At 42.5% G+C, this 16,063-nt stretch overlaps 1 protein-coding gene across 1 annotated transcript; it reads left to right on the top strand.

Moving 5' to 3' along the window:
• The first annotated feature begins 321 nt into the window (after positions 1 to 321).
• LOC112574580 (doublesex- and mab-3-related transcription factor 2-like) lies at positions 322 to 14,692 on the top strand. The gene is given in 5 exon segments (XM_025255755.1): positions 322 to 1,121; positions 3,588 to 4,089; positions 8,226 to 8,259; positions 8,262 to 8,361; positions 9,938 to 14,692. Coding segments are annotated over 4 exon segments (702 nt in total). The 5' UTR covers positions 322 to 1,121; positions 3,588 to 3,847; the 3' UTR covers positions 10,264 to 14,692.
• Positions 14,693 to 16,063: the final 1,371 nt, after the last annotated feature.

Below are 16,063 nucleotides of genomic sequence, written 5' to 3'. Positions count from 1 at the left end.
AGACTGAAGTACAGGTAGCAGTTTATTCACAAGGGCTAATCATGATTGTTGACGCCTTGCCATCTTACAAGGCCATCTCCGGCCTCACTTGTAACGTAATTATTTTCCCAGAAGTACGAAGATGACCAGCCTTTCTTTAAAATAAGATTTTACTTATTTATTTATTTATTTATTTTATACCGTACGTGTATAAATCATTCCCTTGTTAAAATATAAAAGAAAGCTTTTAGAAAACGATTAGCTAGACTTCTGTAGTAATTACTGTCCACGTGACCATTGTGGGAAGAAGTAGGTGCAGGAGTGGAGGAGGGTTGTGGGGAGGACGTGGAAGCCAGCGGTACATAGTCTGGCACAACTCGACCCACTTCGTCCTGTGTCAAGAAAAGTTCCAGCCCACATACTTTCCGCCAGCATCTGTACCCAGCCAGCGGGAGAGAAGGAAGGGAAATAGGGGCCTGGACGTGAGTGAAGTTCCGATGCCAAAAAGGGGGCGTGAAGATACAGGCGTATCAGCCAATCAGAATGCGAAGCTCGCGGCCCCCTGCGTGGTGTGGCCCCCTGGCGGCGCACGTGCTAATTGGGGGGGCCCAATAAAGCAGCGACTACCTGTCTTCAACCAGTCCCCTTGTTCCAGACCTGCCTTTTCGTCGGGCTGGTGAAAACAGTTTTCACCGGAGACTGACCGGACAGGGAAGGGAGCTGATGACAGAGCAGATGGTCAGTGCGATCATCCACATGGTGGTCAGCCTGATGCCAGGACAAGGAGAGCATCGCAACAAGCTTCGGCAGGTTCCTACTTTGGTAGACAACACAATGGGAGCGTTGTGACGAGTTTCCGACCGTTATATTTGAATAACTATGCGAGAATAATTGTGCTTGGTTTTCCTTCCACTAGTGACTTCTGTGAATTCTGAGAGTTCAAAGTGTTTTGACCACTTCACTGATTCTCTATCAGACGAAGCTGTCAACATCCGGACACACTCAGGCCAGTGATACCCTCCCCTCTTCCGACCCCTGTAACTGTTCTACCAATGCTACCATATACCATGTCTACCCAATGTGACATCAGTGTCGGCTTGAAGTGAACAACCAGAAGGAGTGAAGTCTTGGACATTCATGAGGTAAGGGGCAATAATAGCTCAGCATGTAACAGAGGGATGAACCAAGACTTGGAAGTGATTTTCAGTTAATTTCTACTATTTATTACTCTTCTTTCAACTGCTTACTTACAGGAATCCTCGTACATAATTATTCTTAACATTTCTTTTTCCTTTTACTGTTTTTTTTTTGTTTTTACTAATTTTTAACATTATCATATAATTACCGCTCCCACTTCCAAAAACTATAATTAAAAAAAGCAAAGATATATTCTGACATTTTTCCAGTAGTTCTGGCAACGCACGCACACAATATCAATCAGAATAGTAGCTTCGCAACATTTAGAAAATACTATACTATTCTTTTACAATTTTTTCTTCTACCTCTATTGAAGAGTGTATTGAATAATAATAATTAAGTTGTTCTAGCTACAACATTGAGGTCATGCCCTGAATCCGGAACCATTAACATGACAAACAACTGATAATCACACATCAAACAAGACAAAGCACAGAGCTGTCTTCTTAGACTGAGAATAGTTTGTCAAGATACTGAATGTAAAAATCATATCTTCGTATTCTGTGCAGGGTCAAATGAGTGTCTCTGTCTCCCTCGAGGCTTTACCGTTTTTGTCTTTTTTTTTTTTTTTTTTTTAGATTTCTTGTTTTTTGTTTACTCTCTATATTATCTTTTTTTTCCAAGTGTTTAAGAATTTTTCAAAAATCTTAATCTGAATATCTGTGTCTTCTAGTTGTAGGTTTACATTTGTGAATGTACACAAACATTCACGTAGACTGTCTCATTCCTCGTACATCACCGACTTAAGTGTGAAATGCATGTTGTGTCCATTTGTTGTCACACACATAACTGTCACGGAGGTGGCATCAACACAATGGCAGTGAAGAAAATGACAGAAGCAAGGCTGCAGACAGTAGACTGGAGGGTCGAGTCCACACTTGCGGACTCACCAAGACCCACAACCTTAGCAAGAGGGGAAAATGTTGGGAGGAGAGTGGACCTGTAGAGCACCAAACATGTGTAGTGTGTTTGTTGTAATGTAGAGAAATATATCTACTCTTTAATGTCACAGTACACAGTAGTGGTTTATCTCCTATTTATAGTCAATGTTTATCTGTGCATGGGAGTAATATATCTAGTTTTTAATGTCATTCATGTGCGCACAGAAGAGCAATGCATCAACTGCTTGTATTTTTGTAATGGTGTGTGACTGATTTCTTGTTGCCAACACCTGTCCCTGTTCAGTTTCATGTTTATTTTAGAGGCACCTTCTGCAAGTGAACAATTTCTTTTCATATATAATAATATATATTTCTATCTCATTGCAAACCTGAACTTTCAAGTGATCTTAATTTCAAAACTTCTTTAAAAAAATAATCGCACTTCTAGTATGAAGATAAGATACCTGGCAAGTTCCTATAGTTATTAATCCCCACGATGTATTGTTTTCATGACCCTAATAAATCAGATTAATATTTTACAGTTCTACTTGGTAGTTGTGTGTAGCTATACACAGAATAAACAGTTTTGGAAATATCAATTACTTTAATTATTAACAGAAAATATGAAATTGTTGTTAAAGTCATTTAATATAGAATATTATTTATTATTAATTTCAAAGAGTATTATAAGTATTTTGTATTAAACACCACAAGAAATGTCATTTACTAATAATTTTATTTAATAGGTGATTTCACATAGACTTTTTGTAATTTTTTTTAAAAAGAAACTTTACATTGCTTACAAAATGTAAAGCATTGATGTGTTCTGTAATTAAACACACGCGTATATATATATTCTAGTAGGCTTTCTATCAGACCAGAGAAAATTGACAGCAAGTTATCGGCTACTTTCTTCCTCTGAGAATATTCTCTACTATCGCGATGCACACCCATAAAATCCTTCTATATGTATATAACTCATACAAATACAAGCACGCTATCACCACCACCACCACCACCACCACCACCACCACCACCAAGGAATCTTACCCCAGGGTAGCTACCCAGCCATTTATGATCAACCAGCCTATTCACCACAACATGAAAAAGACCTTTTCATCACCTGCTTTCCTCTCCATCTATTTCTCCTTTCGTCCGTGAACACAATGCTGCAATAGATATGTTCATCAAATAAAACTCTATCCGGCAACAGCAAAACACAAGAAGCCACTTGTTCCTGTTAATCTGATTTCGTACACGTGGTTTAACCCCGAGAAATGACCTCACAACACGTGGGATTTCCAGTGAGAACTTGTTTCACTCCATAACTTACCGGTCTTCTTGTGGTGTCCGTTATCTGTCAGGTAGGGTGGTGTTGGGGTTTGGGGGGAGGCCTACTCCTGGAAGCAGGAATTACTGGAAACGTCTGCTACAACGTTGATAAGTCAACGGTCTTAGACATTTTCACAGCCACTCACATGGAGGTGAACTGCTCTCTGTTCCATGGCGGCGACTGTTTTCTGTTTTCAGTTTGCGACAGTGATGGATTCGCAAACGTCTGTGTCGAGCGAGGAGGTGCAGTTCAATCTGGAAACGGATGAGGAGGAAGTCAGTGACGATGAGGATGAGATCCTCGATATAGACGGCACGAGCGCGATGAGTGGCGATGACAGCGTCGATCATTCCAGCGGCGACAGGATCATCGTCGACGAGGACGATAGCGAGTATGACGGGGAGGAGGCTGCCAGAGGTGTCGTCAGCAACGTGACAGAGGGTCAAAGGGCGATGGCATGTCCCGGCCTGGCGACGACGACAGCGGCGGTGGTCAGCTGAAGACCTCGCTGATGGCTGGACAGAGAAGCAGCAAGCGGTTGCTAAGGACGCCCAAGTGTGCGCGCTGCCGTAACCATGGAGTGGTGTCGTGTCTCAAGGGACACAAACGCTATTGTAGGTGGCGGGACTGTCAGTGTGCAAACTGTCTGTTGGTGGTGGAGAGACAGAGGATTATGGCTGCGCAGGTGGCGCTACGCAGGTAAGGACAATATCTTGTTTAATTATTTCAATTATACTGATTTGGGACGGCATGCCACTTACAGTTCCATTTCACAGCTTGGATATGAATTGCGCTAAGCTGTAAATTTAAAAAGAATATATTAGACAAACTAATAAAAAGTCGATAATTGAGTTAATCATCTTTGTCAATATGTTTCTTTTTACAGTATTCCTGATAGTGTGTTTCTCGATTGTTCCTTCTTCTTAATCTGTGATGTCGTGTCATTTAGTTTAGTTTTCCTGCACGCTACATTCTTTATTGTCAAATAAAAAATTATTGTGGATTATAAGCTTGTGTTTCAAAAATTCCCTGTATGTATTAATATATACATTGAGCTCATTGGTCTTTTGCCCGCTTTTTTCACTATTGTTCTCAAATACCTCCTGTCTAAATATTATTTCGAGTGTGTCGTGCTAGCAGACTATTTGTCAACAACTTTCGCAATATTTCTGGAGACTGCTTACCTTTTACTTCCACCTTTTCCTGCCTTTCAGCCAGAACCCCTCATTCCCGAGGACCTTATAAAATTTCATAAAATACCACATGCACATTCAAGATAACCATTGTGCAGACTCACAATGTCTGCAAATAAACCTCCCCAAAGCCACTTACATCTGGAAGCAAATAATGTGTGATTATGAGGCCTCACCCAAGTAGTCAAAGAATAGTACAGTGCCGAGGTTAGCTGTGCACGAAATCAAGATGTCTGGCAAAATGTTTTCGACACACCCTCCTGGAAACACAGTCTGTGAATACTAAGTTCAGAACGGGTACATAAACTCCCAGGAGCTGAGTGGTCCAGGAGGAGGCAAGGCAAAGTGCTCGTCTGCACTCGTAACGCGCGATCACAGGCCACCGGCGTCGTGGAGGGTGGCGCGTGCTGGGAGCTCGTGCAATTTCTAGTGTTTAGTTTTGCCGAGCAACATGGCAGTTTATAGTCTTTTCATGCCGCCGTACATTGCAGGACGATTCGCCGGTAGGTCCACCGAGACTTCCAGTGAAGAGGTCTTGCTTTTCTCATCAGTTGGTCCTCGTGTATGTTATAGCCAACGCATGCTCGCGCGCACTCCACACACAGAAATCGAGAGAGAGGACTAGTGGGCACAGACACAAAGTAGCCATTCTTGATTTCTACAATTTTTGTGTTCAGTGGTTAACGATGTCCAATCAACAAAATTCTATTTAACTTTCACCACTTGTCGTTCTGGTGGCACATGCACGCTGCCTGTACATTCTGCATCTCAAATTATATTTTCTTCCTGACATAAAATACTACAACAAGTAAAAAAAATACCATAGTAGGGTCACGTGAAAACCAAATTATTTCATATCTCTTTGATATAAATTGCACATACCTGGTTTCGCACGACACATTACAAACACCTCGATGATCCCCCGCAAACGGAGAAGGAAAGAAGAGACAGTTGATATTCTATTGTGATCAAGATGGACAATGGAGTCAGTTGACCTAAGGCTGTAGTCAACAAGATGAAAGGTGGAGGCGGTTGATGTTTGAGATCGGTTACAAAGGTAAAAGTCAGCAGGGAGCACACTATGAAACTGCATGAAGAAGCTCATCTACGGGATGGGAAACACATAATGTTATTATTTTATTGTTCACAGATGGTTGTCCACAGACATGATCCAACTGCCCCTCAATGCCTCTATTTTAGTTGTTAAAATGAGATCGTTCGAATAAAATAAACACTGAGAGATATAAGACTCAAGACACCACTCATGCAAGAAACAATACAAGAACTACCACAGCTCATCACACTCTCATACACCAACTTTTTCCTGTTTATATTCTACACTTACATTTTAAACATTGTCGCTATACTGGCGTCGTTTACATAAGTGAAAAAAGTTGCTAAAGTTCCTTCAAAACATTAATTAGCAAATTTTTCTAAATGCAATGCTCGGAAACAGTTTCTGAAGATTGAAAAAAACGGGATCGGCCAGGTCATTACAAGATCAGGGAAAAACGGAGGAACAGGTATACAGAGCATACAGAGCATGTTGTTTCTAGTGTTGTGTTGTTTAGTTAGAGAGAGAGAGAATGCTGAAGAAGGTAGTGGTCAGGACAAATAAAAGAGTGATGATGGCCACTACATCTCATTGTCTGGCCACTCCCACCAAACGCCACCCTTTCACTCTCTCCTCTCTTTGTTTCTTTCTTTGTCTCTCTCTCTCTTCGAAGTGGCTGACCAAACATAGAACCCACCGGTTCATAGACAATAGACTCACTGTGAGACTTGGCCTGTTGTGTCGAGAGGCGCATTTCTTTTGTTCTAATGTCTGCCTGAAGCTCAGTGCCACGGCGCTATTTTCTGAACTAGGTTAATACCGTCTTTCCAGAAAGGTCTTCATGTCATCCAGGTCTACAGACATCAGTAGGCACACAAAGATGTCAACAACCCAGATGATACGATTGTAAATAGATATGTTTACATTGTCAAGGTTTCAGCTAATGGAAGAGTCTGGACCTTCCGTGTACATAGCTGACATCACAATTTTCAAGTTTGGGGTTTATCTCGAGAACAGAATGGGGACATTCACCTGATTTTAGGAAACAATCCCCTGTATTAAAATATCCCTAGTCTTAAGAAAAAAATGCACACCACTAGACCTTTCAAACGCCTTCTGTCCTGCTCAGCGAGCTCAGCTCAGGGTTCAGGAATGGTTTGATACCATTTACCAGTCGACACTCATCCGCATCATTTATTTTTACCCGCTGTCCATTGAACCGTTCGTGGTTGTTTTACAGATGGCAGGATTGAGACGAAGAGAAATCACACAGGCACTAGTAACTGCACTTTAGTCTCCCTGGAGGCCGCAGAAGAGCTGGAATGCCTGGCAAGACCTGGAACATCACGGTCCACTCTGGTCCATTTAGAACTCATAAAATATCTCGCACACCACGACCTACACTGGTCAGGGTTAGAAGAGGCCGCAAAAATACTGCCCTCCTTTTTGGTTGAAAAGATCTCTCAAAAAAGGTCCACATTGGTCGTGTCTCAAAGATCTTTCGAAATGAGGCCCACACTTCGGCATACGTCACGAGTGTTACATGTTACAACTGTCACACCACCACCCCACTCCTATCCTCATACTCTGGCAACACAGTAACTTGGGTAGCTACCTAAAGCGTGGGATGCAGATGTAAAGCTATTAATATTAGACTATTTTTCTTTTTCCTGTTTCCATTACGAGCTATTGAAAATTTACTTGGCCAGACCGGTTATCAGGATTCTCAACCGCACTGTGTAGGCTTCATTTTTTCAAAAGTACCCGTCTGAGTATGTACTGCAAATAGAAGCAATCGATGTTCAGTTTGCTGCATGTAGCGGTGCTTTGGACACTAAACATGTCTCCATCCGCTGACCTTTTCCAGTTGCCACTTCTCTCGCTTCATGTGGATGCCTCGCGCACAAAAGACGAAAGACGGTTTGGCTTCAAAACTGTATTGGTCTTATATCTCCAATCATTCTCTTATTTTTTTCTTTCTTTCCGCTTTATTCCTTCTTTCTTTCCGTTTTATTTCTTTCTTCGTGTTCTCCATTTCCAGTGTTTTTCATTCCAAAGGTAATAGGAAGAAACTCCTTCAAGCTTTATTGTGTTATTCTGCCCCAAGCCACGTGTGTGTTTTATTATTAACCCATCGATTCACTGGCTCATCTTTCCTTTCTAATTCCACCTTCGTCCATCTCCCTTCTCCTCAATCTGCACTCCCGCAGTATCAGCTTTGTCTTTCTCCTCCCAGTAAAGGATTCGTTTAAGAACAAGGAGAGCTGCAGGGAAAAACACGACGATTGCTTTCATTGTGACAGTTAAAAATAAAAACTTAAAATAACACAAACACAGGGAGACAGGGAGACACAATGTGCTTGCCCATCTTTGTCAACCAAAGTTGTTGTTGGTCCTTGCTGCTACTTGATGGCTGCCAGCAGAAATCAGAGCAAAGGCAGACTTGTGTTGTCCTTTGTTTTCCTTTGAATCACTGCTGCCGACATTGTCTGTCACGTGATGTTCCTGTAACTACGTGATCTTGTCTGTATTGTGGTGTGACTATATATTTCTGTCATACTGTGACCACGTGTCCTGTCTGTCTCCAGACACCAGGCGACAGAAATGTCGAGCGCCTGAAGGCCAAAGTGAAGAATGCGGCGACATTGCTGCAGCAACGCAAGCTACTGCAGCGGAATCTACGAGCTTTGCAGCAGCATTCCCTTTCCAGAGAAATCCTAGCAGGTAATTTTCCCATCCTGACAGATCATCAGAAATAAGAGGATAATTAATACTTTGTCCATTGGCTTTTGTTTAATTAGCTCACGTGACCTGTGCTTTCTCCTGTCATAACTGGCTTACCGCTGCTTGAACATTAGAACTTTTTACTTAATTTTTTCTCTCAGTAATATTTATTATTTTATTTTTCTACCATTTTATTTCATCTAGCGGAATATATATATATCTCGGATAATTATGAGCAACATTCTCTTGGTGTTGATATAAATATCTAGCGGCTTATTCCTATTGATTCTTTGTTGAAAACAACAGCATAGGACAAGTAAATAAAAAGCGTGAACGAGAACCAAGCAGACAGACACACAAACAAAACACTAACAACCCGCAGAATTGCATGGGAGGCGAGCTTGCAGCTGTAGCCGTTGAATCCCAAAGACTCGTCTCTTCAGACACGTTGCTTCAAATAAACAACCCGCCAGCCTCCGATAGAGTGATGTGAGGCGGGTACATGCGACACAGGGTGTGCTGTGGGGTGGAGTGGGGTGCCCACGTCTGCTGACACTGCCGTGTGTTCATAAACCCGATGCTCTGATGTTTTTTGAGCCCGACGAGGCCAGGGCGGCGAGGGCGGCTGTTTGTAGTCGTCGCAGGGCTCCTCCATATCGCACTGTTTGTCTGGCGAGTTTTCTCTTTGAATTGGTGTACGCCACGTAAACGCCACTATCACGTTTGTTTGGAGTGACTTCCCTTCCGGGGACGGGTGGGGCTGCTGGGGAGGGTGGTACGGGAGTACAGTAAGGGGAAGGGGGAAGCAGAGAAAAAAATGGAGAGTGAGTTATGGCCGGAGAGAAACAAAAACGAGCCAAGAAGACATTGTTTCCCAAAACAAGTCTGTTTTCGTCAGTAAACTAAATTTATTTTCACAAAACATGTTCACTAAGGTATCCGCCCTCACTTGCAAGTTCACGCGCGTAGTCCAAGTACCTAACGACTTCCGGACGAGGCCTTATCGACTTCCATTGCAGACATGTACATATGTACATTCATTTATGTGTGAATGTCTGATGAAGAGAATACAATGCAGGGTTAGTAATATTACACTAACACTAATACTGTGGTCTCATCTGTTCCCTGCGAATTATGTGTCCTGGCACTCGTGCTCCTTCCATGGCGAAACGGTTGAGACAATGTTTTATAAACCGTCTGACACATATGACTGTGTTTTGTAAACAAATCGCCTCCACATTTAAGTGTTAACATAATTTTGACGAAACCTGTAATTACAATTTTTCTGAAGATAAAAAATGAAAGAAAAATCAGAAGGAACAGACCTTGCTTTCCAACTGTTTCCTGTTTTCCTTGCTTATCTACACTGAGACACTCAGAAAATATATGTTTACACAGTTAAGGGGATTGTTGGTGAAAGAAAAATTGAATGCTTCTTTTGAGCGTCAGATGGTAGGGATGAATAAACATCCACACACATCTTTGTAAGAAGACGATACATTATTTTCCTACCGCTTGTTTTTCGTGGCTCATGTCTCCATACTTTATTATCTGATTTTTTTTTGTGTGTGTGCAGCCTATCGTTCTAGAATGCACGTCCTCCCTCCACCGGAAGCTCTACGGTCCGTGGCGCCATTTATGAACGAGCGCATGCGCAAACGGCGGTGTTTCGCTGACAAGGATCTGGAGGCGGCGATGATAGAGCGCGAGCGGCAGCTGGAGTTCCTCAGGTCTCGCAGCGCCGCGCTTGCTCAGTCCCAGCTGTCCCTCTTCTCGCAAGGAATCATGGGAGTGGGAGGCTCGTGTTCTGGCAACCGAGGGGCAGCACCAGTCCCAGGACGAGGTGTAGGAAACGGAGGAGGGGACTGGAAAGAAAGCCGAGGTCGTTGCTGGCCAGCCTGACGCCCAAGGAGTTTCTACAGAGAATTTTCCCGATGCACAACCCCAACGTCCTGGAGCTGGTGTGGCAGGGCTGCGGGGGCAACTTGGAGCGCGCCATCGAGCAGATGGCCTCCAGCCTCAAGGACCACACCGAGAGTCCATCTCCGGCGCCTTTCCCCTCTCACGGTCACAGGACAATGCGGCAGTCGCAGCACCAGCAACACTGTGCCCCACAGCAGCATCACCAGCAGCTGTGCGTGCAAGCTGCAGCTACCGGGGTATGTTGGGACTGGTACACGGCCTTCCGTTCCCTAACCTCTTTGCACTCGGTTCCACCTCTTCTCGCGAACCCTGCTTCCTCCCGCCGCAGCTTCTTGCGACGCCAACTTTGACCCCGACAGCCTTGACCGCTCTAGGAATCCCCGGCACATCCCACGGTCTTCGAATCTCCCAGCAGGCCACATCACCCATCCCTGGTGGTGCCGGGGACAATTCTCCAAGCAGCGAACCCGTCGGACGTAGTTTCGTGGCTTCTAGGACCTCGGCGGCGAACTCTGCGACATCCGTCAGAGTGACGTCATGGTTCCGCAACGCCAGCACAGCGCCAACGGACATCACGTGCAAGAAGTCCGCGTTCAGGTCGCTGGCGCCCGTGGAAAACGTGGAGAGCCCGTTCACGTCGCCGGCCAACAGCGACAAAAGCTGCACCACCAGCGACTCGGACAGCGTGTCCCCCACTCCCAACAGCCCTCTCTCCTCCCGTTCTCTCTTCTCGTCGGCCTCCAGTGACGATCTGTCGGACTGCGAGAGGCAGCACGCTGTTACCTGTCGCTCCACCTCAACAGCTCTCAAATTTTCCGTGGAATCCATCATTGGCAGCAGATAGTTCCAGACACCTTACTGAGGTTGTGTGAGGTTGAGGTTTGTGTGGAATGACAGTCGCGGTGGACTTTATATTTATTTCTTTAACAACTGAAGCACAAACTGGTGGCTTATGCAAACTACAGCAAGTCACGTGCGAGGCTATTTTTGTGTCCTAGACATTCACTTTATTGTGTCACATAAATGAGCCCTCCGACAACAGAAGGAAAAAACACTTTTACTTTAGACGTCTCATGACTAGCCAAACACAATGCTTTTTGGCCTAAACTAAATAGTTTAGTCAATGCTGAGCTTTTATCAGGAAATGTTTTAACCATGTTCCTTCCACCAATCTTTGACTGAGCAGACACAGTGCCTGTGTGAAGTCGCCATACAGTAGGTAATACAAATGCATTGAGACACCATGCCACACACCCGACCTCATGACTTTTCTTTCTAATTCAAGACAATGCATTTGATGTCTACGTTTCTTGCAAATGAAGCAATAACATTTTAAAAACAGTAATTATTTTTCTTATCTTTCTTCCCTTCTTCCCTTCTTCATGCTCTCCTTTGGTGTCTTTCCAGGTCCCAAAATTTATTTTTTTTATCTTTGACGCTAAGATGACTGTTGACATGTGCTGATGTTTGAATGATTGATAAGCTGAAAAGCAAGTTGCATTACTGAGTCAAAAGAATTGAAATCTTGACTTGAGAATGGAGAAAAGTTTGTTGACGATGGACAATGACAGCGAGAACAGTGTTGCCCGGATGGGAAGTGAAGCCACGCACGCGACGTCAGGAGCCATTGGCCGCTGCTCACATCATCCACCAAGTGTCGCAGCCCTCGGGCTGGCCTACAAGCTTTCTTCTAACCATCCTCCTTTTTGCTAATTTCCGCCCCTAGTTTTGATGTATTCCAGTGGTTTTCAAGTTTGCACATTGATGCAAATGGACACTGACACCAGAGGAAGTGAGTGTCTGTGTGCTGCAGTCTTCATGGCTAGAAGACTGAGTGTGGACTGGGTTTATGACAAAGACCCAGTAAAAAAAGAGAACAGGGACATGAAAATTATGTAGCAAATAAATTTAGCTACACTAGTAGGAAAAAGGGAAAAAATAAGGTGGATAAAAGTTTTAGTGGTAGTGCGTTGACACCATTTTGGGGGAATCCCTTAACGACCATCCAGTACCTGCGGAAACCTATCCTGGACGAAATGGAGAACGAAAAGACAGCATCGAGACTAAAGCAAAGAAACGGCCATCTTATGGTAGAGTTTAAGTGTACTTGAACACACTGAATCCTCTACGAAATGTTCCCAGACAAAGCAGGGACTTAGAAGGCCGTCTGGAGAGTATAATAAAGAGACACTTTCCTCCCCGGAGTTAAATTTAGAATTCTTGGAGAAACTAGAGTTAGCTACGAGATTTCTTGCAGACGTCCACGTCCTAAAGAACTGTTGGAAGGTCACGTGAATGAGTCTCCCAGGCTCACACTTTTTTCGGGAGTGTGTCAACTTAAAGAGCAAACATATTTTCAGCAAAATAATCTGGTTTATTGTAGTTGCCCGGCTAGCTGGGAAACTGCAGAATGCGATCACGTGTGGTTCGATCTTCAGGCACAAGACCAACAGCCGCCATCATCCACAAGATAACGCAGACGATGATGTCGAGAGTGGGAAGAGCAACCCTGTTGTTTCCATAACCACCCTTCATCCTTTGCAGCTTCCGTGACCGAGTGTCTGATGGCGAGATTCGATTCTCACCCTTTATGTCACGTGACAGCGACTGAAGACTGACGTGCAAATATCTCAGATTTTCAGACGTGGAGAGAGGATTTGAAAGAATTATACTTGCATTAAGTTACTTGCAAATATGGCTGATTTTTTTTCCATTTCTTTGCATTGTATAAAACCACATTGTCTGATTAATAGAATGTAGAGAATAGGTTACTTACCACGATGCCCAGTAGCTTTACAGCTGTTTTCTCCTCTGTACTTACAAATCAAGTCCAAATACATTTTACAGGAAACTTTCTAGCTTTTTGTTTTGTTTTTCTGTGTTTTGCTTTCCTTTGCTTTGCTTTCCTTTGCTTTGTTTTGCTTTGCTTTGTTTGTTTTGTTTTGTTTTGTTTTGTTTTGTTTTGTTTTGTTTTGTTTTGTTTTGTTTTGTTTTAAGTGGCCAGACTGAGATTTTGTCCAGTCGTGCCATTCACGCAGAGCTTTATTTCCAAACAAAACAAAATGTGAATCACATGATAAGGACAATGGATAGAATGTAAGTGAAGGTACAATGTTTTCAATTCCTGCCTGTTTTATTACAATTTGCTTTTTTGATATTTTTAAGAATTTTTTTTTATTTTGCAAAGTAGCAAACTAGTTTAGAATATCTTGTTTTGTGAAGTGGAAAAACATGAAAACATGGCCTCGACCAAACTAAATACATTAATTGAATTACACAAATCTAATGGAACGAAGAGTGGATGCTGGCATGCGCGCACTACACAAGTACACAACAACGGACGTGAAGGTAGTGTGACTGAGAATAAATAATTATTTTCCTTACGAACGACAGACCTCCATCATACCTGAGCAACACTGAGCTGGTGTCGGTACCAGCTGCGCATGTCCTGTGGTGCAAGAAAAAGACTTCCGGCAGACAACATGAGACACAGAGGGCCTGAAGCACGTGGGTGTAGATGTACAGACTTTGTTAAAAGGAAAGTTGCGAAACTCAGCAAAAACCTGACACCACAAACAAGCAAAAAACAAATATATTTTTTAATGCTACAAAACTCTAGCGAGGCTCCAAAACTCGTTTCTTTTTTAAAATGTCCGTGTTTTCCTATTTTTTCTGGACCCGGGAAAGATTACAAAGAATCAAATAATCAGTCTGCACGTGTTCTTTTTCTTCAGATTTCCACATACTTTACAATGCCTTTTCAATCATGCCCACACGTAAGCCCACACATACTATAAACACACATATTTCTTATCTAAACTTTCTTTAAACTCTGGATTGAAGTTTACTGTCAGTGTGTAGGGTAGCGTGCGTGTTTGTGTTAATGCATTAATGCACTTGTCTGTAAGTTTGCTCGTCTGTGCGCGCGCGCCTCAATGAGAAAGTAAGAGAAAGAATTGCGAGAATGTTTTTGTCAGCAAACTATTATTATGATAAAGAAATCTTACTGTTTTGATTTCTGCTTTCATGTTTTATTTGTCTAGTTCCACTCAACATGTCGTTTGATGTTACTTCCTGGAATTTTCTTCAGATATATATAAAACTTTCCTTTGTCATAACATCTCTAGAAAACTTTGCGTTTCCATTTCTCTTTTTATCTGTCATTCATGTGTCAGTTGTGGTGCCTAATTTTTTATCATTATACTTTTATTTCCCATTTTCTGGCATCCTTTCTACATCTATTTTTCTTTCGACGCCTTTTACTATTCTCCTGTCTTATCCTATTTTCTATTCACTCTTTCCTTCAATAATTTATTCTTGCTTCCTTTCTTTCATCTGTTTCTTTATTTTCCTTTAAATCACTTTGAATCCTTTGTAACTTCTTCCTTGATTTTAAAATCCAAGGGCCTCATCTGAAAACTGTTAGAATATGTAATTTAAAAAATTGAATTGTATTTTGTTAAGCATAAAATATTTTTTATAAAGTAAAATAGTTGAAGAGTGAAGAATCTTAGAAACTTTTCTTGAAATTTGAGTAAACAACAGCAAGGAGAGAGGGAGACAATATGGGGAATGCAGGGGAAAAGGGGGTTTGAACATAATTATATTGCTTGATGAAGACTGGAATAAGCAAGCAGGCCAGCAAACGAACAGACAGATGGATGGTGCGGTGTGCGCCGCTCTTAAAGACATTTGCATTATCTGTCAAGCGAATTTTCAGTTTGGTGAAGATTCTGCAAGTACCCGGGGTCAATCGATTCCTGGACAGACCGTGAGCCGGAGAAGGAGTGAACGCTTTAGTGGAGGTGGATAGCTTCCCGTCTAGTCTCCTCATCAAACCTCGCGCGATTCTCCACCCGGCGTGATGTCATTGTGGGAGGCGTAGTCGAGGGCTGTCGGAGTGGCTTCTTTGCACGCCAGAAAAATTTAATGAAATGACTGATGAGATATTAAGTATGAAAATCGTGAAGGGACGTGGAATATGAGTTGTGTACCTCTCACATTTCTTCTCTGATTCCGGTTTGAAAATACAGTTAATGTTAATCTTGAGACAACTTGTCGTGAGACTCTCCACGTGAACGACCTCAACGTTTAGCAGCTGGTGGGCAGGGCTGCGGGGTAGCTTCATCTTTCCGAAGTATTTTTTCTTTTTAGCAGTAATAATGAATTGGCTGATTGCATGGTAATGATCCTTTTATATCTGATCACCCATTTAATTACTTCTATTCTTAGTTCAATTAAAAACAAAGTATGGCCATCTACTTGACAATAAAGGTGAGGATGTGTTGTGCTGAACGATTGAACAAATCAATTTTATAGATGAATTTCAAGAAATTAAAAATTAATTTTCTAGCTTTCATTTTTTATATTATTATTTGAACCCAACAACTACTATCTATATCATATCTTATAGGCAATAAAATAGATGCCTGTAATAAATACATGCATGCAACTGTACATACAGATAAAACAGACATTTCCAAGAATCAATTATATTACAGAAGTTACCAACTATAAATATGGCAAAAAACTTACCAAGAAAAGTTGGCAGCCGACGTTGATCGATACAAAAACTAACCAGAATATTTTTATACCTACATCGCTGACCTTTTAAGTAGCAACCGAAAATCAGCTTCCTCTAATTCCCAAAGCGTGTTGGGGTCAGCATGGGGTCCTCCGGACTCGCACTTTAAAAAATGCGTGTCTTGGCATTTGTGTCTGTCGCTAGGACCAGCTGGTAGAAGCCATGAGGAGAAACCTGTGGCTCACATCCACCAGG

The sequence above is a fragment of the Pomacea canaliculata genome, linkage group LG10, assembly GCF_003073045.1.
Source record: "Pomacea canaliculata isolate SZHN2017 linkage group LG10, ASM307304v1, whole genome shotgun sequence".
NCBI classification, from domain to species: Eukaryota; Metazoa; Mollusca; class Gastropoda; order Architaenioglossa; family Ampullariidae; genus Pomacea; species Pomacea canaliculata.
Note: the sequence above shows the minus strand (reverse complement) of the source record. Positions and strands in the feature narration are given on the sequence as shown.